We start from the raw sequence: 21,718 nt of genomic DNA, 5'->3' as shown, positions 1-21,718 counted from the left end.
AGTGTCAGTGTCCTTCTTTGGACCACTCCATTTTTCTGAGGCATGCTGCTAAAGATTTGAGGAGGACGACACCAACTTCCCCAGTAGTATAATAAAAATGTTGGTATTATCCTTTGCCAGACTCTATCCACCTTGAAATTCACTTACTTTTTCTAAACCAATTGTATAGACGGAAAACGAGGCACAAACTGCATAAACAGAAACCACACTGTCCTGGCTGCTGCTTTTGTCTTCCTTCCTGAGATTTTATCCGTAGGTGCACCTCAGTTGTTTCATTTTTTCCTCTAATACACACAGGTAATTAGGACAGGCAAGTGCAACCTATTACACTGTATGTCCTATAATTTTGTCTTATTCCTTTGACTTTATTAATCTTTTCTAATCTCGACTATTCTAAATAGTTACGCCTCATCTATTATTTTGAGCAGAATGGTAACTGTAACCTATCAACTCATTTAACTCAAACTCCTTCCACTTCTCTAGACGTACAAACAACACTGCCGCCGCGCTTTAAAACCCGCTGAAAACCTAAGGAAGCCAGGCAAACGCCTAAGCAGTGTTTTAAAGCAAAAACGCAGAGGCGCGCTCTCCTCACCTCTCCGCGAGCAGCACCTTCAGGAGCACGCTTCCCACTCCCCTCCTCCCGACCCTCGCAGGCCCGCACCGACCCGGGGGGCAGCGCAAGGCAAACCTCCTCCTCCTCCTCCTCCTCCCCTCCCCCGCCCCCCACCGCTCCTGGCAAGGACGGGAGACGGGGGGCGCCGGCCCCCAGCTAGGCCGAACCCCCTCCCTGCTCCCCGCCCGCGGAGCCCGCCCGCCTCGGCCGCAGGGCTCCGCAGGCGCAGGGCGGCCCGGGCCGTGCCCTCGCGGCCCAGGCACCCCCCGCCCCGTAAATCAGGCGGCGGCGGCGGGACCCCAGCGGCTGCCGCCGGGGCGGGGCCTGGCGTCGTAGCGTCGCGCCGCTTCCTCCTCCCCCGTACCGGTGTCCCCTCCCCGGTGCTCACCAACAGGGGGACCCCGAAGGTCATGGTGCGTCCCCTCCACACCTTCCGCAGCCTCTCCATCCCCCAGCCTCCCCGTAGGCCCCGGGAGGAGCCCTCCCGCCTCCGGCCCAGCCTCAGCGCTTCCGGCGGGCCGCGGGTCCGCCCGCCACAACGGCCCCCCCACCCCGCCGCGGCAACGCGCCCGGAGAAACTGAGTTCCGCTGCAGCGTGCCTGCGTTCCGCGCTCCCCCTGCGCTGCCGCGGGGAAGATGTCCCTGCTCCCTGCAGGGGGTTGGGCTAGGTGGCCCCTCAAGGTCCCTTCCAGCCCAGAGCATTCGATGATTCACAGAATGGTCGGGGTTGGAAGGGACCTCTGTGGGTCATCTAGTCCAACCCTCCTGCCGAAGCAGGGTTGCCTACAGCAGGCTGCACAGGACCTTGTCCAGAGGGGTCTTGAATATCTCCAGAGAAGGAGGCTCCCCAACCCCTCTGGGCAGCCTGTTCCAGTGCTCCGTCACCCTCAGAGGGAAGAAGTTCTTCCTCATGTTCAGACGGAACTTCCTGTGCTTCAGTTTGTGCCCATTGCCCCTTGTCCTGTCACTGGGCACCACTGAAAAGAGTTTGGCCCCATCCTCTTGGCACCCACCCTTCAGATATTTATAGGCATTTATAAGGATTCTATGGTTATTCCTCCTGGAAACTTTTCTGTGCAAAAGTGCTTTTTTTGTTAGGTGGTTGCACAGCCCCTGGCACAGCGGCATTCTCATTTTTGGATTGGGGCTGCTACACCTTGTGCTGTTACTTTGCAGTGTTGATTACTTTTGGTGTCTGTGAATGCTCATTAACTAAACCACAAAACATTGTAGGAGCAGACTGTGCCGTTACTGTCCTGTTACCGCTAAGGTAATTACAGCCACGAGTGGCAGTTCAGTCTGTCTGTATGCCAGGACTGAAAAACTCAGTTAGTCACTACAGTGTAGTCCCCGATGGCGAGATGAAAGCACCGTCCACAAAACTGCAGTAACCCAGGCCTGACTCTGAATTATCCTACTAAAAAAAATTCCTTTTGCATGCATATGGACAAGAGGAGTTCACCTTCCATAAGGTCACCTCTGAAGTCACAGGAATGAGGAAACACCAAAAGACTACAGAGAAGACAACTCTCAAGACAATCCTGAGGCTGATGAGGAGCTCAGCGCTACCATGTGGCCGGGTGGTTTGCCAGAGGTAGCCCCTCCGGAGAAACTTCCTTCAAGAACCTCAAAGGCAAAAGAACAAACATGTTTCCCCAGACAAGTCCATTCCAGCAGGCAGAGGAAAAGCTTGCAGCAAATAATTTGGGAAGAAATGAAAGCTCGTGCTGTGCATAATGAAGAAAAATCCATGCAAGCATCGATAACTGCCACAGTGTTCCCAGCAGTGAAGAGAGTGGTATTCCACCTGTCAGCAAGGCAAGGATTGCCTTTTCTTGCTTGAGGAGCTCTAGGTACTGCAGTCTGGAGCCTAGAGAAGATTTAGAACTGCATAAACCTACTTTTTAAGGACTTCCAGTGACAGAGATGTAGCTCACATACGTAGGGTTACTAGCCTCACTAAGCATACCTATCTGTTTTGTGTTGAACATGCAAAAAGACTTTCAAGTGAGTGGACTTGGCTGAGATTCGTGACATTTTTCTGTATTCCAAACTTTCTTTTGTGCTTCTGTGGAATAATTGGTAAAAGTTCTTGGCTTGGGTAAAGTGGACCTCAAAGACAAAAATCTACCACCTTGCAAAATCCTGATCATATGACGACTTCTTCGCTGAATCTCAACAGGCCTAGGGATTTCACCTCCCCACACACATCAGAAAGCCCAGCCTGCAGAACTAGGGGACATTTCAGGAAAGCAAGTTGCATGGAGAAACTAAGAGTTTCTGCAGCTTACCGCTGGGATACCTTGGCAGGATCGGAGAGAGAGCAGGGCTAGAACAGCCGGAAACATTGGTGTTCAGGGTTGGTAAGCATGGAGGGCACTGCATGAGAGAAACATACGCAGTTTCTGCCATCTCCAGTGAGAGCTGGAGGCTGCGTTAGTATTCACCCAGTGGATAACCAGAACTTAGCCAGACGAATCTTTACTTGTAACAAGAGACAAGCCAGCTCAACACTGTTAAGCCACACATGCAGTCCCCACTGGTGTTTGTAGGTGAACACAAATCTTTACCAAGGGCTGCTTTCTGTAATTTTGAACTTTCCGTCAACGCTCACTAATAAAAGCAGTTGTGAAGGCCGAGCCACTAGCCATGTCTTTCATTCAGTAGCCTGGTTTTCTAAGGAAAGAAGATTGCCGTGATCATACTGTCTGTTTTCCTGACTTGGTATCCCTTATCCCAACCGCATGGGGCCCCCAGAAACTTTTATAGCCTTTTCATAACATGGGTGGCTACAACAGCGCTGATGAACAGTCTTACTCTGAGATTTAGAGCCATTAGTAATTTGTTGCTAGTAGTAATTAAACATGCCCTGCCATCCACTCAAACACCTCTCAGCTACAGCCACATGCACAACAGCAGAGTGCTGACGTGTTGGAGATATCCCAGGCACAGGCTGTGATGTTCTCACCTGTTACTGCAGCCAGAGGCTCTGCCATGTTCTGGCAGCTTGTGGCAATGGTAGAGTGGAGCTAGCAGAATGAAAGTTCCTCTTTTAAATACTTCCTGAGTCACTACACAGTGACTTTCCACAACCCATGTTGTTGCCTGATGGCGAGCACAGCAGGGACAAAGTGAAAGAGGGCACCTGCTGCCTCAAATGAAAGAGTAATTTTAAAACATTTTGGAAAATGAAACACTGATGATTACTTCCTTTGGTCTTCTCCATTAATCGTATCAAGGAACTGGTGGAGGTACTTAAGTTTTCTGAGCATGTCAATAAGCCACCATATATGTACAAACTAAAATGAGAAGAAAGTCAAGCACGTATAATAACGAGATAAGCAAACATTACTGCAATTCAGCGGCCACTAACCTGTTCTGGGAGCCTCTCCAGCCTAGAGACAAATAAACAGAACTGAAGAATAAAAAAATAACATAACAGGAGATGACTGCTTCTTGAGTACCTCAGTAACACAAAGCCAACATGGATCTGAATTCCAAAAATACAAACTCTTAGCTGGGAGCCATGAGAGCAAGGTAACAGTACTGTGTTCGTCCCTGCACTGTGCTGAGACTGGGATGAACTCATCACAGAGCACAGGCTCAGTGGTGGTGGACCAATTCACCTAGGGCCTCTGAAAGCACAACTGTTCCCTGTTAAACTTTGTAAACATTTTAGGGATATAAACCTCAAACCACATACTCAGACTCACAACTGACAAAAAAAAAAAATACGAAGCACATTCTCCTGAAATATTCTCCTGAAATTAAGAGGTTAATTAACAGTTTACAGTTACAAAAATACTGAGAAGAGAGGTTGCTACTTACCTCTTTCCTCTCACTCTACCTTTCTCTAAAAACAGTTTGTCTTGTAACTAATATTCCAGCATCAGGTGAACCTCATATTCAGTCTGTCTGTCTCACCTGAGGACTGTTAGCTCTTTGTTAGAGAAATAACCCACAGCTGCTGATGCCCATGTGCAGAGTCGGTGCCCTCTCATTCCACCTTTTAAAAGGGAACAAAAAGTCCTGGCAATAAAATGAAAGGTTAAGAGGTTGTGCTAGTGGGTGCTCATAAGCTGCTCTTTTGTTTTTGTGGATAAAAGTTGGTAGCTAAAATTATCCCATGGTGCTATGATCTAAAACAGCAAGAGAAAGCAAATGTAAAACTAAATACAAGGAATATATGACAATAGCAATAATTTAGTATTTGAATAAGAAAAGCACCTAAACCAAACATGCTATGCCCGAGATGAACAGTAAATTAGACTTTCTAAATGTCTTCATGTTTAATAATCTAAAATGCTGTTCAATTACAGAGATAAAGCTATCATCAATATATATTTATTTCCACAGTGTCCCTTTGTTGTTGTCCTTGTTGGTTGGTCACCTTGAACAGAGAGGGGTGGGGAGAAATGCTTTTGAAGTTTGGAATATATTCTGGGTGTGATTTACAACAGAGGTTTCAAGCCTCCTTGATGTGACCCCTACTGCCATAAACAGATGGACAAATATAAAAGTAGATAAACAAACATCCATTTTTTTTTATGACACTGACAGCTCACCCCAAGTGTTGTTCCCAGTACTTATAGCACATATTCATGTCCCCAAGGAGGCTGAATGTAGCTTTCTTGTCCAGGTTACTATACAGCCAGTTAAGCATTTTACTTGGCAAAATACTGTGAGAGGGTTTTCCATGTGAAACGTGCCCTCTGGAGCCCTGGTTCTCTCCTAGATGTATACTTGGTGCTTCATCTGGAGCTCAGGTGCAGAGCGGAAGCACGAGGGTGGTGGCTGGCTGGCTTTTGTCACATCAGGAGCTAGGTGTTTCTGACTGCAGTTTCCCTGGCCTAGACAAAAGCTCTGGGAAAGCCTCTTCTCAGTTTCCTCCAGAGAAGGACCTGAAAACAGATTTTAAAATTCACTGCACATAACGTGCTGCTGGCTATTGGCAGGCACCCTGGGAACTCCAGACAAATGGAGCTTGCACTGCTGGTTTAGGCTGCAATGACCATGACTGCAGGGGAATAGAGAGTGCAACAGTACATTGTGTAACATTGTTTCTGGGCAGCAGGATGGAGAACAGGATGGAAATCTTATTAAACATCCCTGGGCAAGCCAGGGTAATCAAGATCGGTGCTGGATTGGATACCAGGAGCTGCAGAATTGCTCAAAATGCAGTATTGGCTGTGAGTAGCCAAGGCTAATAAGGAACATGACTTTCATTCAGCACAGAACTTGCAGCAATCTGCTCAGAGGATGAAAACGAGAGGCGTGTTGTAAAGGTTTTGTTGCCCAAACATGCATCGCTTCAGGAGGCAGTGGAGTGAGGCCATCCTGCGAGTTATATTTCCATCCAACACACCTCTCCAAAGCCTCCTGCCTCACTAACAGTGTGCACATGTAACAAACCATTAAGCGCTGTCTGTGCAGGCATGATGTACATAATAGCCAAGACCTTCAGCCCTGAAAGCCCACACTTCTGTATACCTGAGCTAAAGAAACAGCTGGTTGGACTTAGCATGCTATTGCAACCAATGAAAGGAAACAACCACCCATCTTAAGGGCTTACAGTTCTTCCTGGGTGGAGGGTGGAAGTCATGCCTTGGTAGTAGCTGTTGAGAACAGCATTTATAAAATGGCAAACTCCTTTCAACACTGTGCCTCATCCATTTTCATCCTCGTTTGTGTAGCCAAGATGAGTTGCAAGGGAGAGAGGGGGCCTGGATTTCCCCTTTAATTCTCTCTTACATGTTCTGCCTGGAAATCCTAGTGAGGTAATTGAGTGGAAGAGTTGGTGTACCTGTCCTTTTCTCCTCCTCTGCTTTCTTGTTAGCTGTCAGAATGAGCATAAATACATCCAAGGACCAGATTCTTGTCAAGAGCCAGCCTGGAGAGGCCAGTGAGCCATCTGTGCCCATTTTTAATGCCACTGAAATAGTGCACACAAAGGAAGGCACCATGGTGGCCCATGTGTGGGAAGGGTCATCCATGCTTTCCTGATGTGGCCCTAGGTTTCCCCCTCCACCTCCAAAAAGGGAGGAGAAGGAAACATGTTGACATTCTTTGGGTTCACCACTTATTTTTTACCTTCTTGGCTTGGCTCAAAAATAGGCTGAGGAAGGGTAGCTTAGGAGCCATGTTTTAGGTCTGTGAGTGCAGGAGGAAAAGCTGAAGGAAATCCTGATCTTCCCAACAGATTCTCTCTCCTCCTCATGCTCAGGAGGGCCATTCCGCCAAAGACAGCCAGAAAATGTCAGCTAGGAGAGAGATTCCCCAGGGAATCTGGGGAAAAAAGGGAAACCAGGAACACTGCCTAGAAGTAGGGGAACTGGGAGGGGTCTGTGCCAAAAAGCACCAATATGGTCAACAGTCATCTCTGCATCTACTCAGTAGCTGCCTCTAAGCACTAGCCCCATCCTCTTTTTGACCCCAAAGAAAAGCCATGGTAACACATTCCTTTTCTAGGTTCTTTGTTATTATTTTCAAGAGCAGGACAGTCATTCAAGCTCTGAAATTTGAGTACTGAAAACTGGTGGTTGTAGAACGGCAGCACCTTTCATTTGTCCTTCACACGAGTTAGAAACCTGATAATTACAAAAGGGATGGGGCTAAGTGGAACTTGTTGCTGGTCTAAGAGATGAGAAGGTTGAGTTCTGGCTCTGCTTCCTTCACTGGGTGTGGGCACGAGATTTGTCATAGGGGAACGGCAAACCCAGCCAAAATAGAGAGGAGGCTGCTGGGCTCACATGGGTGGGGGAAGAGATAAAAAGATAAAACAGTTCCAGAGAAGGAAAATCACAGTATGGTGCCCCCCTGCCCGTACGCATGCTTTCATGCCCGAGAGAGCCAGCAGTTCTCTGTGGATGAAGGAGCATGGGGGACCTGGGAGGAGAATCCAGTTTAGTCGCCACATTCCTCAGTTCAGCGTTGGGGTTCACAGTCATCTTGCCGAGCAACTGTAGCAGCAGCCCTCGGAAAAGGGACTGAAGCTTCACCCCCTCAGCTGAAAGGGTCTTCTCTCCCCTGTGTTGTCCGTTGAAGAAGAGAAGATAGAAATCAAGGTGTGTGAAAAGGTGTGAGAACAAACGAGAGAAGGGGGCTGTTATTCGAGGGTGTCCTGGGCAGAGTTTAGACCCGGGTATGTCTACAGGTTCGAGATGTGCCTGAGGCTGAGGGGGCTGCAGAGGTGGAGGGGGACTCATCATCCGTTGTGTCCCCCTGCTCCTCCTTGTGGAGGCCGAGGCTGATGTGGCTCTGCAGGGCTGCTGGGGTCAGCCACTCCTTAGGGAGGCAGCTCTGGAGGAAGGGGATGCACGAGCTGAAGTAGGCCAGGCGGTTCACCCAGCGGGGGATCTCTTTCCCACATAGGATCTGTGAAGCAAACCAAAAAGCAGCGTGGTTAATAGCATCAAGACACGTGTGTGGCGGCACCACCACCTCAGCAGGGTGAATTCCCTAATGTTCAGAAGAAAGATGTTTGAAATGTAGGGAGCATCTTCTGCAGTCAGAAACAGCTATAAATGAGACTGCACGACTGCTCAACGCGCACAGAGAGCCCTGCCAGCCATAGGCCTTGTTGTCATCATAGCAGAGACCGGGGAAAACAGTCTGTGGCCCTCAATGGCTTTGGCCACTGTTTTCCAGGCAATCCACGGATCAAAGGATAGGCCTGCTGGTGCTTCTCAACCAGGCAACGACACACTCATTTTCCAAGTAGCTCAAAAATTTTTTTAAAAGGCTGACCCTGACTAGGTGGATGGAGATGCCTGAGAAGCTGTTCTTGCTGCTCACTTTTCTTCCTTGGACTCACACATCGGGTCAGTCAGGTTACAGTGTCTGGGGGTCCTTTTCCTATCCCAGCACATCACCCATTAATTTCTCCTCATATGGTATTTCCTAAATGTGGGAAAGAAAGCAACAAACAGAAAAATGCTAGCTTCTCACTAAGCCTATCTGTCATCATAGATGCTTCTGGCACTGATTTGGGTTATGCTCTGCTAGCACAGAGACTGTTTTCCAAGGTCATCTAATATTCAGCACAATGAAACAGCTTGCTGCATATGGCAGACCCTTTCTTCTGTAGCATTTGACCACGTGCCAGATTTGGGTAGCTGTATCTGGCTTCAGCCATGTAAGGAAAATTTCCCTTTACATTTTACCATTTCCCCGACCAGACACAAGAGTCTTGTGCAACTGATCAGCCAGGGTGCCTCGAGAGCCTGTCTTTAGTAAGTATGATGCTTGTGTGCACCCACACCAGTATATTAGAGCCTGAAGTCTGTAGCAGTTGCAGTAGTCCTAATACCTGAATTTCCCTTCCCTGCCGGTGTTGTCTCCCATGGAACAAGACAGGCAGGGAGGAAACTGCACCCTGGAGACCTTGTCCCACAGTTTTAGCGGATTAGTGGCTCCAGGGTTGTCCATACCACACCTTCAGCCAATACTAAATTCCTTTGCTTTTCCTCCCACCCTCTTCCCATCTAAAACTACACTTAATTTAATGCTAATTACTGCAAAAACTAAGAGGGTGTTTGTCTGTAATCCACTAAGGAGATTATCTGGTGAGATGTCTGTTATTGACAATGGAAATGCAGCGCTTAGAGGCTTCAAGAGATTTTCAGGGAGCACAACTGGAACAGTTGCTAGAAGATGGGCTGTGCCACATTATAATTGTTAGGGTTGACAACCAGCTGGTTATTCAAGTGTATGGCCTGGGCAGAACAATCTAAGCCCCACTCCAACAGTCACCTTGAGGATAAGGGAATTAACTTGCTCCAACAGCAAGTTTCCAATGAGGTGTGGAGAAGGCGGCAAACCTGCTAATTTGACTACAGAACTCATTTTATCTTGCCATGCATTGTTTAAAAATCAATGTGTGAAACTGAAGACATTATCATTAGGTATCAGAGAATGAGCACACCCATTTAGTCACTAAAATTTCTTGTAAGCATAGACTGTTCTTTACTTAATACACCCCAAGGACTTTTATTTCAGTTCTTACCAGTGTGATGTTCTACTTAACCTCAGATACAGCTATATGAATTGGTACTTTTGAAATTTTTAATCTGGGGACAATTATTTTATTAGCAATTCTTTATATCCATCCAAATCCCTGGTTTCCATTTCTAGAGTTATTGCCTGAGCCGATAAGCAGATGACCTCTCCATCTGCATTTAGGACTCATTCTTAGAAAATTTGGTGATCCATTTGATTTTCTCATCAGGCATATCTGATCATTGTCACAAGAATACTGCTGAATTTTTAAAATTGTATTCAATATGTTGTACTCGGACATTGAACCGGAGTTGAAGCCAAAAAATGCAGCACAATTGCCTCTAGATTTTGTAGCATTTCCCTCTCTTCCTCTCCAGGAACTCAGGCAGTGTAGAAAGTGACTCAGTTTAGGCTTCTTGTGATCTATGTATGCATGTGAGTTTAGTTTTCAAGCAGTCATAAGTCTTAATAAAGAATTCTCCCCAGATATTAATAGGAAAACAAAACCAGGATCTGATTCTTTGGAAAATTAGCAGAAACAACAGAACAGCACAAGGTAAGACTGCCTGGAATGGATCTAATCAGATCCCCTAGAAACTGAAATATCACTTCCTGATGTGGAAGCAATGCTGAGATGTTTGCCTTTTGTTTAAGGGATCCTCTTCACCCAGAATGAATCACTGAGGCAAGGAAGAGCCAGAAAAAGAACAGACATGTGTAGGCATCAGGCCGTTTATCAGCAAAGGGCAGTTTGTGGAGCTTAAGGATAGTGATGAAGTCAAAGTGGTTTCCCTTTCCTCAGTCATGCTTGTCGTCGTCTCTTGTCAGTGAAGCCTCATTACTATTCCACAGCAAAACGTAATGCTCAACAAGAGCAAAATGGCAATCTCAGGGAATGCCACTTACACTACAGCATGCTCCAGTGTGTTTTTTCCACTCCTTGCCATAAAGCATATTGTGCTGGAGCATCCAGCAGTACTTAGCTAATGGAGAAACATCGAATAAACCTGACTGCAATGGGGACTAGGCCAACTGAGTTTAAATAGAACAACATAAGCAAGATGAAGCGTGTGTTTTCCAGCTGCATATGCAGACAAAGAAACATCTACCTACTGCAGCTCTTCAGGGCAATTCTCAACTGAAAACCACACGCTGGAACAATAAACTCACAGAAGCCTGTTACCATCCATTGTTTCCACAAGCAGAACTCTTTTTAAGAAGCTTTTAGAGTTTAGGATTTTAGGGATTCTTTTCTTGTTTGCCAGACAAGTGGGGTTTTCTTTTTTGAAGGGGGTAAACTTCTCTGTGATGGGTTCTGTACTTGTCCCGTCAGACTCAGCCGATAAACTATTGTGGGTCAGAAATTGCTGGTCCTGACCATCATATCAAGTTGTCCTGCTACCATCCCTTTAGGAAACTTAACATACCTGTATTGGAACCTGAGCTTGACATTTCACAAGAAAGCAGCTGAGCCTCTTCAAGTGACTGGAGAAGGAACTTTAAAGAAATTAACAGAGTTACAGGAGGGCTAAGCCCATGTGAGATGAAAGTCAGAGAGGTAGCTCAGGGTTTAGTTACAGCTTCTCTGAGGCACAAAATTGTTTGGGATGGGAAACCCTGCGGAGTACGTGAGAGGCTGGACTACTAGCAGCAAAGCCTGGAACACCTCAGCCCCATGCAGGACTTCCCTAATCTTTGCAAACCTCCTGTGAGCAGTGTCAGCTGTCATTGCTGAGCATAGCTCTTCCTCATCTTTCCATCACTGTCTGGTCCCTGAAGGTGTGAGGTACTCTCAGAGGCAGCCGGTCCCTGCCACAGACTGAAATCCAGCATTTTGGTTAGCGAGCACAGCTTGTGATTACCCACCAAGAGACCTGTCCCCATTGCAGGCAGAAACTTTGGTGGGGGCTGCATATACTTGCAGCTTCCACTGAGAGGCACCTCGTGATAGAGAGCCAAGTCTCCCACAGCTGCAGCTTCTTCTGGGGACTCTGCCTAAGACCTGTGAATGACCCAGCTGGCATCTGCAGAGTCAAGTGGAAACAGCAGTTCAGACATCCATGGCTGAAGCCAAACGTGAGGGAGAAATGAGACATGACAGTTTGGGTGCTATTTCTGGGCAGCTGTCAAATCCACACCAGGATTTCAACTCATCAAGAAACAACTAATTTGGGATACAAAAAGATCCTCTGAGCATCTGAAGCTATGTTGTTTTGCACTAAATGGTCACTGGTTAAAATGTGGAAACTGCCCTGGGATAAGGACTCCACTCCATCATGCTTCCCTCCCCTAAAAGTGCCCCAAGATCTAGGTTTCGTTGCTCAGCAAGGCCTAAACCTTCCCTGTAAAGTTTTACCGTGGACAGGGGAGCAGCCGGGAAACATGGGTTTAAAGGGAAGGCCACAGCAGAAGCAGCTGAGCCTTCTGCCTTCTAGAGGACAATGCTATCAATGTGCTGCTATTTTGTGAGTGCTTTGGGTCCATGGGCATATGCTAGACATTGTCTGAGATATTTTGAAAGGCACTCAGCCTGTTAGACTGAGGTGAAAGGCTGATTAGTTGTAGATCCTAAGAGAAACCTCTTGAATGCAATGGGTACAACACTGTGCTGGATGATGCAATCGGGGCAATTCAGCCATGCACAGATGTAAAACTTGAGGCACTTAGGAATTTTTTTGAAGTGAGCCTTCCCAAAGGCACCAGGTAGTGCTCCAATCCATGAAAATCAAGATAAGCAGAGGCAACATTACATTCCACAAACAATACATGCTAATTACTTCAATTCTTGTCTTCAAACTGAGTCTCAGAGAGTTCAGCACTGAACATCTGCTGAACTACCACTTAGCAGCCTTGCTAAAAATGAGGTGGTGTCCACACGGGGCACGTACCCATCTGAGAAGTATTCCCCTTGGTGCGTCTTAGAGAATGCAAAGGGCTTTTATTGGTGCCTGAGGAGCTGAACACCCCAGAGCACTTTAAGAGCAAAGCCTTTAGAGTCCAACGGGAGTCCTTCCCGTGTTTGCATGAGTTGGCTCCTACAAGGCCTAGACAATATAGTGTAGGTGATGCTTATCAGAACTTCAGAATGAGGCCATTAGACACAAACCACCACATCTGCCCAGGCAAAGCTTGCTGGCTTTGCTAGGGCAGCTGGAAAATATACATAGAAAGAGAAGCATAGCAACATGATGATATTAGTATTTGGAGACTTCTGGAATAAACCGTTAACCCAATGCACAGGGACATCTTTTTTACCACCTCGAAAAAACTAAACTGGTAGTGTAACTGCCCAGCGCTGGCAGAGATAAAGGAGTCTGAGTACATCAGTGAGGAACATACCTCTAGCTCTACACTCCTGATCGGCTGATGCACATGGTGTATATGCTGAAAATAACATTCCTGAAAGAGAAGTGACATACAGGCTTCACAACACACCTGAAAGCACAGTCTCACCATGGTGGAGTTGGTATGCCAGGATCAATTGCTTGAAGCAGATTTATTTTACAGTTACTGTGCAAAATCTACTCTAGGGAATATAACGAGCCTGTGGGGATCAACAGAATCAATAAGGTGGCTCCGGGCCGTGAAGCTGCATGCAGCACACATTGAGCAAAGCCAGGAATGGCCTGTGTCTTGCAGGGGAAAGGGGATAGCTGAGAAACTGTAGATGAGGATTAATGAGCTCAGTAATGAGACTGCACTCTAGGAGGTAGCATCCCAAGTCAAAGGCAGGAAGGAAAAAACCTTTCTAATGAATTTAAGCAACTGTCTAAAATGCCCCCATTCTCCTATGCAATCCCTGTTTGTTGCACAGCAGGACTGCCACTCCTATGGGTCCTCTCTGGGACAGCAAGCGTTTCTCCCATGTAAAGCAGAAGCAGCATCTGCACTGTCTCCTTCAGACTAGCCACGAGTGAGGAAAAAGGAAAGCATTGAAAGGAGGGACAGATACACACATTCTTGCTCCCCTTGTGGTGCTAGTGGGAATGACCACCTCTGTGGTCCTGTGGCGGAAGGACAGAGCTGCCTCTATGCAGGAGTCTATGTGCACAGAGATGCCAAGAGCAGAGACAATGGAGCAGATAGCTCTGGGTCAAACGAGACAGCTGGCTTATAGCACCTCAGCACTCACAGCACTGTTTCAGCTTCATTGGCCAGGCCACCAGTGGAGAGGCATGGTGGCTGCAAATGTGACATCTGGATGAACCACATTCAGAGTTGAATTCTGAGTGGCATCACTGATTAGTTATGTAGCAACACTGGAGCATGGCAATACCCTCTTTGAGCATGAAGTTCCTTGTAACCAGCACTTATACATACAGCCAGCAGCTGCAGCATTATAAGGTAGGCAGCAAGTGGCCTCATAACAGCCTCCCGCCTGGACAACCTCCTGTGCAGCCTGCTCCAGGTGACCCTGCTTCGGCAGGGGGGTTGGACTAGATGACCCACAGAGGTCCCTTCCAACCCCTAACATTCTGTGATTCTGTGATAACAGATGACCATTTTGGGAATACTAAGTATAATTAAGTCTGGGCTTGTTAGTGACATTTAAAATAATGACTCTCCCACCAAATGAATGAACAACTGCAATTCATTCATATTATCATGACAGCATGAAGAGGAACTGCCTTCTCCTAGCAGATGTTGTTTTGAGACCAGTGGCTGAGAACAGCTGTTGCCCGATAGGGTTGTCCTTTTAAGTGTTATGGACGTGCTGAACGTGACCAGGCTAACGCATACACATACAGGGACGGACATCAAAAGCATCTAATTTTGCCTGAACAGCTAACCAAGAAAATCCCGTGTTTCAGTCTCAAGCCTTGTTTCCTAACACCAGTGAGCAGCAGGTTACTGCGGATGGAGACACAATGAGAAGAGAGACTACAGGAACTCATAGGAACAAGGAGAGACCTTCTGTCTGGCAGTGTTGGCAGGACTCCTGAGCAAATGGTTCCAGTTTCGAAAGCCTATCAACACACTTAGACAGTTCATTTACAATTCTGACACTTTTCATTTATCAACACGCAGCTGGTGAAAAGGACGGGGATTTTCCTTACCATCTACATTCGTGGAAAGGAGGCATCTGTTCACAGGCATTTGCACACAAAGGCTCAAAAGGTCCACAATGGTGCGACTACAAATGAATTCCCCAGATAGTACAAACTAAGTTAGCTCCAAGGTACCAAGGTATTATGCTTATTTATAACACATAAGGGCATGGGGCTTTTGGTTTGGGAAGACAGATGCAATGGGTTTTTTCTTTCAAATTCACTCTTAAAATGTCTTCACATTTCATCTTTTTGGCTATATGGATTACTTTAAAGGGAAAACCTAAGTAACTGCAGAGGCACATGTGGCAAAATGAGAACATTTTTTAAAAAATGAAATTACGTGCTAAAAGCTTGCCAAGAGTGGGGGGTGTGGGGGGTGTGATTTCTATTTCAAATTACTTGCCACCTCGTACTATTCCCCTGCACATGTAGATAGATAGGTAAAATCATAGGTTTCTTCATCAACGACCTGGATGAAGAATTAGAATGTACCCTCAGCAAGTTTGCTGACGACACCAAACTGGGAGGTGTGGTAGATACACCAGAAGGCTGTGCTGCCATTCAGCGTGACCTGGATAGGCTGGAAAGCTGGGCAGAGAGGAACCTGATGAGGTTCAACAAGGGCAAGTGCAGGGTCCTGCACCTGGGGAGGAACAACCTCATGCACCAGTACAGGCTTGGGGTGGACCTGCTGGAGAGCAGCTCTGCGGAGAGGGACCTGGGTGTCCTGGTGGACGACAGGTTAACCATGAGCCAGCAGTGTGCCCTGGCTGCCAAGAAAGCCAATGGGATCCTGGGGTGCATCAAGAAGAGTGTGGCCAGCAGGACGAGGGAGGTTCTCCTTCCCCTCTACACTGCCCTGGTGAGGCCTCATCTGGAGTACTCTGTCCAGTTCTGGGCTCCCCACTTCAAGAAGGATGAGGAGCTACTGGAGAGAGTCCAGCGGAGGGCTACGAGGATGGTGAGGGGACTGGAGCACCTCCCCTACGAGGAGAGGTTGAGGGAACTGGGCTTGTTCAGCCTGAAGAAGAGAAGGCTGCGAGGGGACCTAATAAATGCCTACAAATATCTGAAGGGTGGGTGTCAGGAGGATGGGGCCAAGCTCTTTTCAGTGGTGCCCAGTGACAGGACAAGGGGCAATGGGCACAAACTGAGGCACAGGAAGTTCCGTCTGAACATGAGGAAGAACTTCTTCCCTCTGAGGGTGACGGAGCACTGGAACAGGCTGCCCAGGGAGGTTGTGGAGTCTCCTTCTCTGGAGATATTCAAGACCCGCCTGGACAAGGTCCTGTGTAGCCTGCTGTAGGTGACCCTGCTTCGGCAGGAGGGTTGGACTAGATGACCCACAGAGGTCCCTTCCAACCCCTACTATTCTGTGATTCTGTGATTCTGTGAAAATAAGATGGACTGAGAGAGCTGAAAGCTCAATTTAAGACTTATACCACTAATCGTTTTTGTTTGGCTATAAGACTCATTCAGGACAGCAAGACTAGAAAGGTTAATGATGGAAAAAGACATTTATATTTTTATAGCAGCCTGTATTCCAAGGACTTCCCACATAATTGATAAATTTTAACTAATACACAAACTACACCTAGAAATCTCATTTTGCCACAGCAGAGAGGCCACATCTGGAATGCAATATGGCAGTTTATTAACTGCATGCAGTCAACATTGTGCATACTTACAGGCAGAAACAAGAGAAAAAATGACATCCACCTGAAACCATGAGGATAATTTATGGGTGCAGGATGTCTTTATTAATAAGCCGTGTCTAAATGTTAAACGTTTAACGTGGCAGTTAAAAAACAGAAAACAAATACAGCCTGCTCCCCGTAGAGCTAACAACATTCCAAGGTTGTTGCAACGAAGGAAGTCTTTCTATCAGCTTCAGTGAGGACTGGCTCAGGCGCCAGGAAATAAAACTTTCCTAATGTTCTTCCATGCCCTGTGGTGGTTTTTCTGTTTGTTCATTTGCTTCTCTTCTTTCTGTCTGTTGGGAGCATTGTGTCCCTTGCCATTAACAGAATCCCACGTAGGCTTTTATGCAACAAAACACCTGTCTCCTCCTCTACAACAGAGGCAACTGAAAAAGCAATTGTTGACTAAGGAAAACACAAGTATTTCTTGTCTACTTAGGATGTGCTGAAGATTGGTTTATAAAAGCTTTTGCTGCTTTTGACTGCGACTCAAATGTCACCTGAAGCTCCCTTCTCTGGTGCTTAATCCTTTCTCTCTGATAGCTTTCAGGCTAAGGAGAGCTTACTAGTTTTTAATAACATTATGATAAGAACTCACGTGTGCCTGAGGTGGACCTGAAATGCTTTAGGGTTGAATTATTCACTGATAATTAAAAAACTGCCCTTGTTTGGGCCTTGATTCAGCAAACCTGCCTTTTTCAGAGAATTTACTGAAAGTCAGGGTCCTCTAAGGAAAACAGGATTACAATGTAAGTTTGTTATATGCTGTCAGCTTTGCCTTGGCTGAAAAAAGGACAGGCGAATAGCCAGAGAGAAAAGAATATGCACTGGCTACTATCTCCTGTCACTTCAGCACAGCTCCACACCCTCTACCACTAAAGTAAGATCAGGTTGCCCAGAGAGGTTGTGGATTCTCCTTCTCTGGAGATATTCAAGACCCGCCTGGACAAGGTCCTGTGCAGCCTGCTGTAGGTGACCCTGCTTCGGCAGGGGTGTTGGACTAGATGACCCACAGAGGTCCCTTCCAACCCCTAACATTCTATGATTCTGTGATCATCACCTGCTTCCCAAGGAAATTCAGATAGTGTGGCTTCACCAAGCATTTCCATCCAACCTGGCATGCAGGTTTAATAACATCACTGTGGTGTCAGCATCAACAGTGGGTATGCCAGATGCCTATTTCAGTCCTCTGTAATCATCAGGTTGCAGGATTCACTGTGCAAACTCCATCTGTTAATCTTCAAGTTATTTCCTATTGGAGAACATCCTTTTAGGCTGATTTGAGAGAATCCTACTGACTTCGGGACATGGGGAGCTATTTACCTCTCAGGTTGAGCATTGCAGTGCTACAGCTCCAAGACTCTGGCTGCAAAGCATTTGATTGTGACAGGGTCCATAATCCCTGCCTTGTAGGAGCCAGCCTCATCTAGGATGCTAAATAATTTTCCAAGGCTGACCTAAGCCACCTGAGATGCTTAGGAGACTCTCTTCCCCTCTTGTGTCAACAACAAATGGGCCAAGCTCACTTCATTAACCTCCAAGTCTATTTTCGAAGGCCCCTTCAGCCCAAGAACAAGACCCCCAGTTCCCCAAAATACTTTGTCTCTCTCTGGAAACTTCCGCAAGTTCTACAATTTCAAAATGAGCCTCTAAAACCACAAGCAGACAAATTCTGATTTAGGCCTCTCTCTTCTCCTGCTGAAATATGTTATCTCTCTTTTTATGTAAATAATTAAAGTAGGACAGTTCCCACAGGAGAGGCTGAGGGACTCCCTGCTCCAGAACATTTTGTGGCTGATATTCAGGAGAATTTTTGCTGAAATATAGGAGAAAAGGTAAATAAATCGTTTGTCCAACTTGCTCTCCCACACCTCAGCAAGTTTCTCTCTATCCAGGAAGCTCTCAGTTACTTGCAGAGGAGTATGTCTCACCAGCTAGAAGTTTTGTTTGAACTCACAGAAGGTCCTAGCAGAAGTTTTATTAAACTGACAGATGCCTCCAAAAGGTTCTGCTTTTAATGACTTGGTTTATTCTGAAAATCCTAGTTCAGCTTTAATAATTAGTTCATATTTTAGCCATTTACTCAGATGGCATCTCCAAGCACTGTCCCCTGGATCCAATCCTTTGGATGAAGAAATGCTAAGCAATAAGGAAACAGATCCTTTAATATTTAAAGGAAGCTGGATAATGAGATACCAATCTGTTTTTCTCAAGGGTTTTTAATCCCTCAAATCCAAATGACCTTAAAGAGCCTTCTGAAGAATGATCACATGTGGATTGATGTGAACCGTGCGCACTAACTTCAGAGTTGGTTCTAGCCTTTTTTAATAACTTTCTTGGGGTGTAAGAGAAAGTTGTAATAATTTAGGAAGCAAATAAGGAGGTTTAACTGTGCTTCATCGTCCCTCAGTCATGCAGCCACATTCTGCTTTCAGTGACTCTAGGGAAGTCACTGAAAATCACTCAGATGTTTCTGAGACAAGCTTGTCCAGGGGGCTACTGCAAATTCTCCGATGATACTTTAAAACACACAAATGGGTCCTACTAACACAGACTCAGCTTTCTCCTGTCTGCCTTCTCCTTAAAAAAAACAAAAGAAAAAAAAAGAAAAAAGGGAGGGTAGTTTTAGAGCAGCTGCAAGACAGATAAATAACTCCAAGCTGGGAAACTGCTACAAAATACAGAAAGTTTTGGCCTTTTCTGATACTTCAGACAAATTATGCATACAAATCAGAAAGAAATCATTCCGTTTTCAGAAAGAGGGAGAAAAGACATGATAAAATAATAAAACCTTCCATCACCGCTGTCCTCAGGTAAAGTTCCAACATCAACAATTTTTAAGGTGAATCAAATCAATGCCTCTCAATTCATTTCAGGGGGGTTAGAACAAGGTGATCTATAAGGTCCCTTCCACCCCAAACCATTCTATGATTCCATGATTTCCTAATTATGATGACCATCAACTTCATATCTTATCAAGAGGGCCCATAAGATCCATTGACTTTATTGCTATTCCACCACTATTAAAGCTATCGGAGAATAAAAGGGGCTATCTTCCCTGGTGCTCAGAAGCCACACTTATGTGTCATGTGTCCTATAGCAAGGTGCTGAAGAGTTACCTTAAATAGGGATCATTCCAGTTGCTTGGCAGTAATCACACGGATGAAGGCAGAAGGACTGGTTTCCTTGAGTCATTCCACTTACCTTCCAGTTCTGGTGCTGATTCAGAGGTGTTTTTCTCCCTTCCCATGGTGGTTTGCCCTTTTCTGAGACATGCTGTAGCAACTGTAATCACTCTGGTAAGAACACAGCTCCACAGCTTATCTTAGACAGGAAACTTCAGAAGCATGGAAAATTGCTGGTGGGAACTCAAATGAGTCATCTTCTGTTTGTGAATGGGCTAAGTAGCAAAAGCTTTTTCAGAGTCTTTAAGCTGCAGTGACGTGGTGTGATCCTTACATTCAATACCCAGGAATACCGCCAGACTGGAGAAGAACCTGGAAGCAGAGAACCTTCATCCTCCCTCTGATCCTCCAGTTACTGGTATCTTCTCTAAAGAAGTCGTCCTCAGGCACTGTACACTCACCATACACCTACACATCAGCAGGTCTTATATTCTTATATGCCCATGTTTGAACCCTGGCAGTCAACCTTTCACCATTACACACGTTTTGGGGTACAAGCTGGGCCAAGTATGCTTTTGCCTTGCCTAGCATCTGCCTTCCACGAGTCTGAATTGTGTTGTAGACTTGCAGGACAATCTTCAGCCATGCTCTTGCACTGAGAAGAGCCCTCTGATAGCAATTTCACAATTCCTTGTATCTGCACGCAACTACCCTTATCTATGCCCAAAGAACAGTCTTGGTGACAAATTGTGTAACTGCATGTCTGTCTTGGCACCTCATGGCATTCATCCTTGAGGCCCACTGCTGCAGTGACAAGTGCTTCTGCAAAGCAGTGGCATGGTCAGGACCTCAAACCTCCTAGTCCTTGCAGGGGAACTTACAGTCTAGGAATTACTTAGTTTGGCTTTTTCCTGAAAGCACAAACGTATTCCTCTTCCTTTATGTCTGCTTTATAGCAATTTCTAACTTCTGTCCTTTGGTATCTCACATCTCCCTGTTCTGAAAAATCAAGAAATCCAGCAAACCCCATTATGGAAAGAACAAATTATTTTAGGCTTTCTTTTTGTTTTAAAAGGTTTTTCTAATGTTCAAAAGCCAATATTTTTTCCATCTGGCAGAGTTTATATAGCCTCTTTCATCAGCCAGGACAACTCCTAAAGACCATAAATATTTTGTGATTCCTTGAAAGGCCATGTGAACACATTGCTGTAAGTATATATGGGGGATTGTTAGGAACATAGTGACTTAACAACTGATAATCAAACAGAAGGACTTCACGCAACATAGATGTGGTCCTAACTGAATTCCCCACCCATGCATATCCTTATCAGAATGCTCAAATCCCTGCTGTGTGCCAGCAGTTTTACCCGCCTGGAGTACCGACACGCAGAAAGGCACAGAAGCTCAGAACAGGGTGGGAAGTTTAGGCTGTGCTGCTGATGGTGTGACTGATTTTTCTTTGCAGAAATTGCAGGTGTAAGTCCTTCAAAAGGATTGCCCATCCTCCTTGACACTTTCTTCAGAGAGCATGGTACTGATACTACTCGATTTTGGGGACAGTCAGCATAAGCAACATGAAAGGAATAAGCTTCTTGTAGGCAAATTGCTAATCCCAGTTTGATGAACCTCTTCATTTTAACCCACAATTTGCTTAAGTGGTTTATAAATATAGGTACCATGGGACCATGTTGCAGTAGTCAGAGTGGCTGAGGCAACCCTAACTAGATTTTCACTGCTAGATCAAGCTCCCTTCACCTTCCCACACTGATATAGATTGTGAGGGTGAGGGGAGACCGCAAAGACGTATTGAGTGGTGCGTGTACCAGCTACCTTAAATTGAAGCTGGGCACGTGCACAGGGAGTGCACCTGATTTCTCTGTCATGACTATCTAGGAAATTCTGCCCTGATTGACACTGAATGTCCTTCAACGCTGTAATGAATATAGTGTGCAGCACTTACTAGGCAGAGACTTGTGGTCTCTGGTAGTTCTTCACTTCTTAAATAGCCCATAGTTCCCTGAGGAAGAAGAATTTCTCAGGAAATCCACAGGAAGAGAATCCTGATCATGCAGCAAGTTCACAAAATTGGTCACTGAGAAAGCTGACCTGAAAAGGCATTGGAGAAGATGAAGACTGAACTGCTGCTGAAGCCGGGGCATTCTCTGTTTTCTTTTCACAGGAGCTGCTTTGTCAGCCATGCCTCTTTGATCCAGTAGCTGCTCATTAGCA

The 21,718-nt window shown here is 46.0% G+C and overlaps 2 protein-coding genes across 5 annotated transcripts in view; both read right to left on the bottom strand.

Moving 5' to 3' along the window:
* Positions 1-1,121, bottom strand: part of COX16 (cytochrome c oxidase assembly factor COX16) — a 59,237-nt gene extending 58,116 nt beyond the window's left edge. For both annotated transcript variants that reach the window (XR_012764460.1, XM_075425099.1), the window contains exon 1: positions 1,005-1,121. Coding sequence is in view for 1 of the 2 variants with exons in the window: in XM_075425099.1 (XP_075281214.1) it covers positions 1,005-1,064 (60 nt within the window). In the remaining variant the exon portion in view is untranslated. The remainder of the gene's footprint in view (positions 1-1,004) is intronic.
* Positions 1,122-4,848: 3,727 nt separating this feature from the next.
* The window catches only part of LOC104334254 (deubiquitinase DESI2), a 95,813-nt gene continuing 78,943 nt past the window's right edge, over positions 4,849-21,718 (bottom strand). For all 3 annotated transcript variants that reach the window (XM_075425097.1, XM_009939849.2, XM_075425096.1), the window contains one exon: positions 4,849-7,990. In XM_075425097.1, coding sequence (XP_075281212.1) covers positions 7,748-7,990 — 243 coding nt within the window. In that variant the 3' untranslated portion in view covers positions 4,849-7,747. The remainder of the gene's footprint in view (positions 7,991-21,718) is intronic.

Source organism: Opisthocomus hoazin, chromosome 7, assembly GCF_030867145.1.
Source record: "Opisthocomus hoazin isolate bOpiHoa1 chromosome 7, bOpiHoa1.hap1, whole genome shotgun sequence".
Classification (NCBI taxonomy): Eukaryota; Metazoa; Chordata; class Aves; order Opisthocomiformes; family Opisthocomidae; genus Opisthocomus; species Opisthocomus hoazin.
The sequence above is the reverse complement of the archived record's forward strand: the minus strand, read 5'-3'. Positions and strand labels throughout refer to the sequence as shown.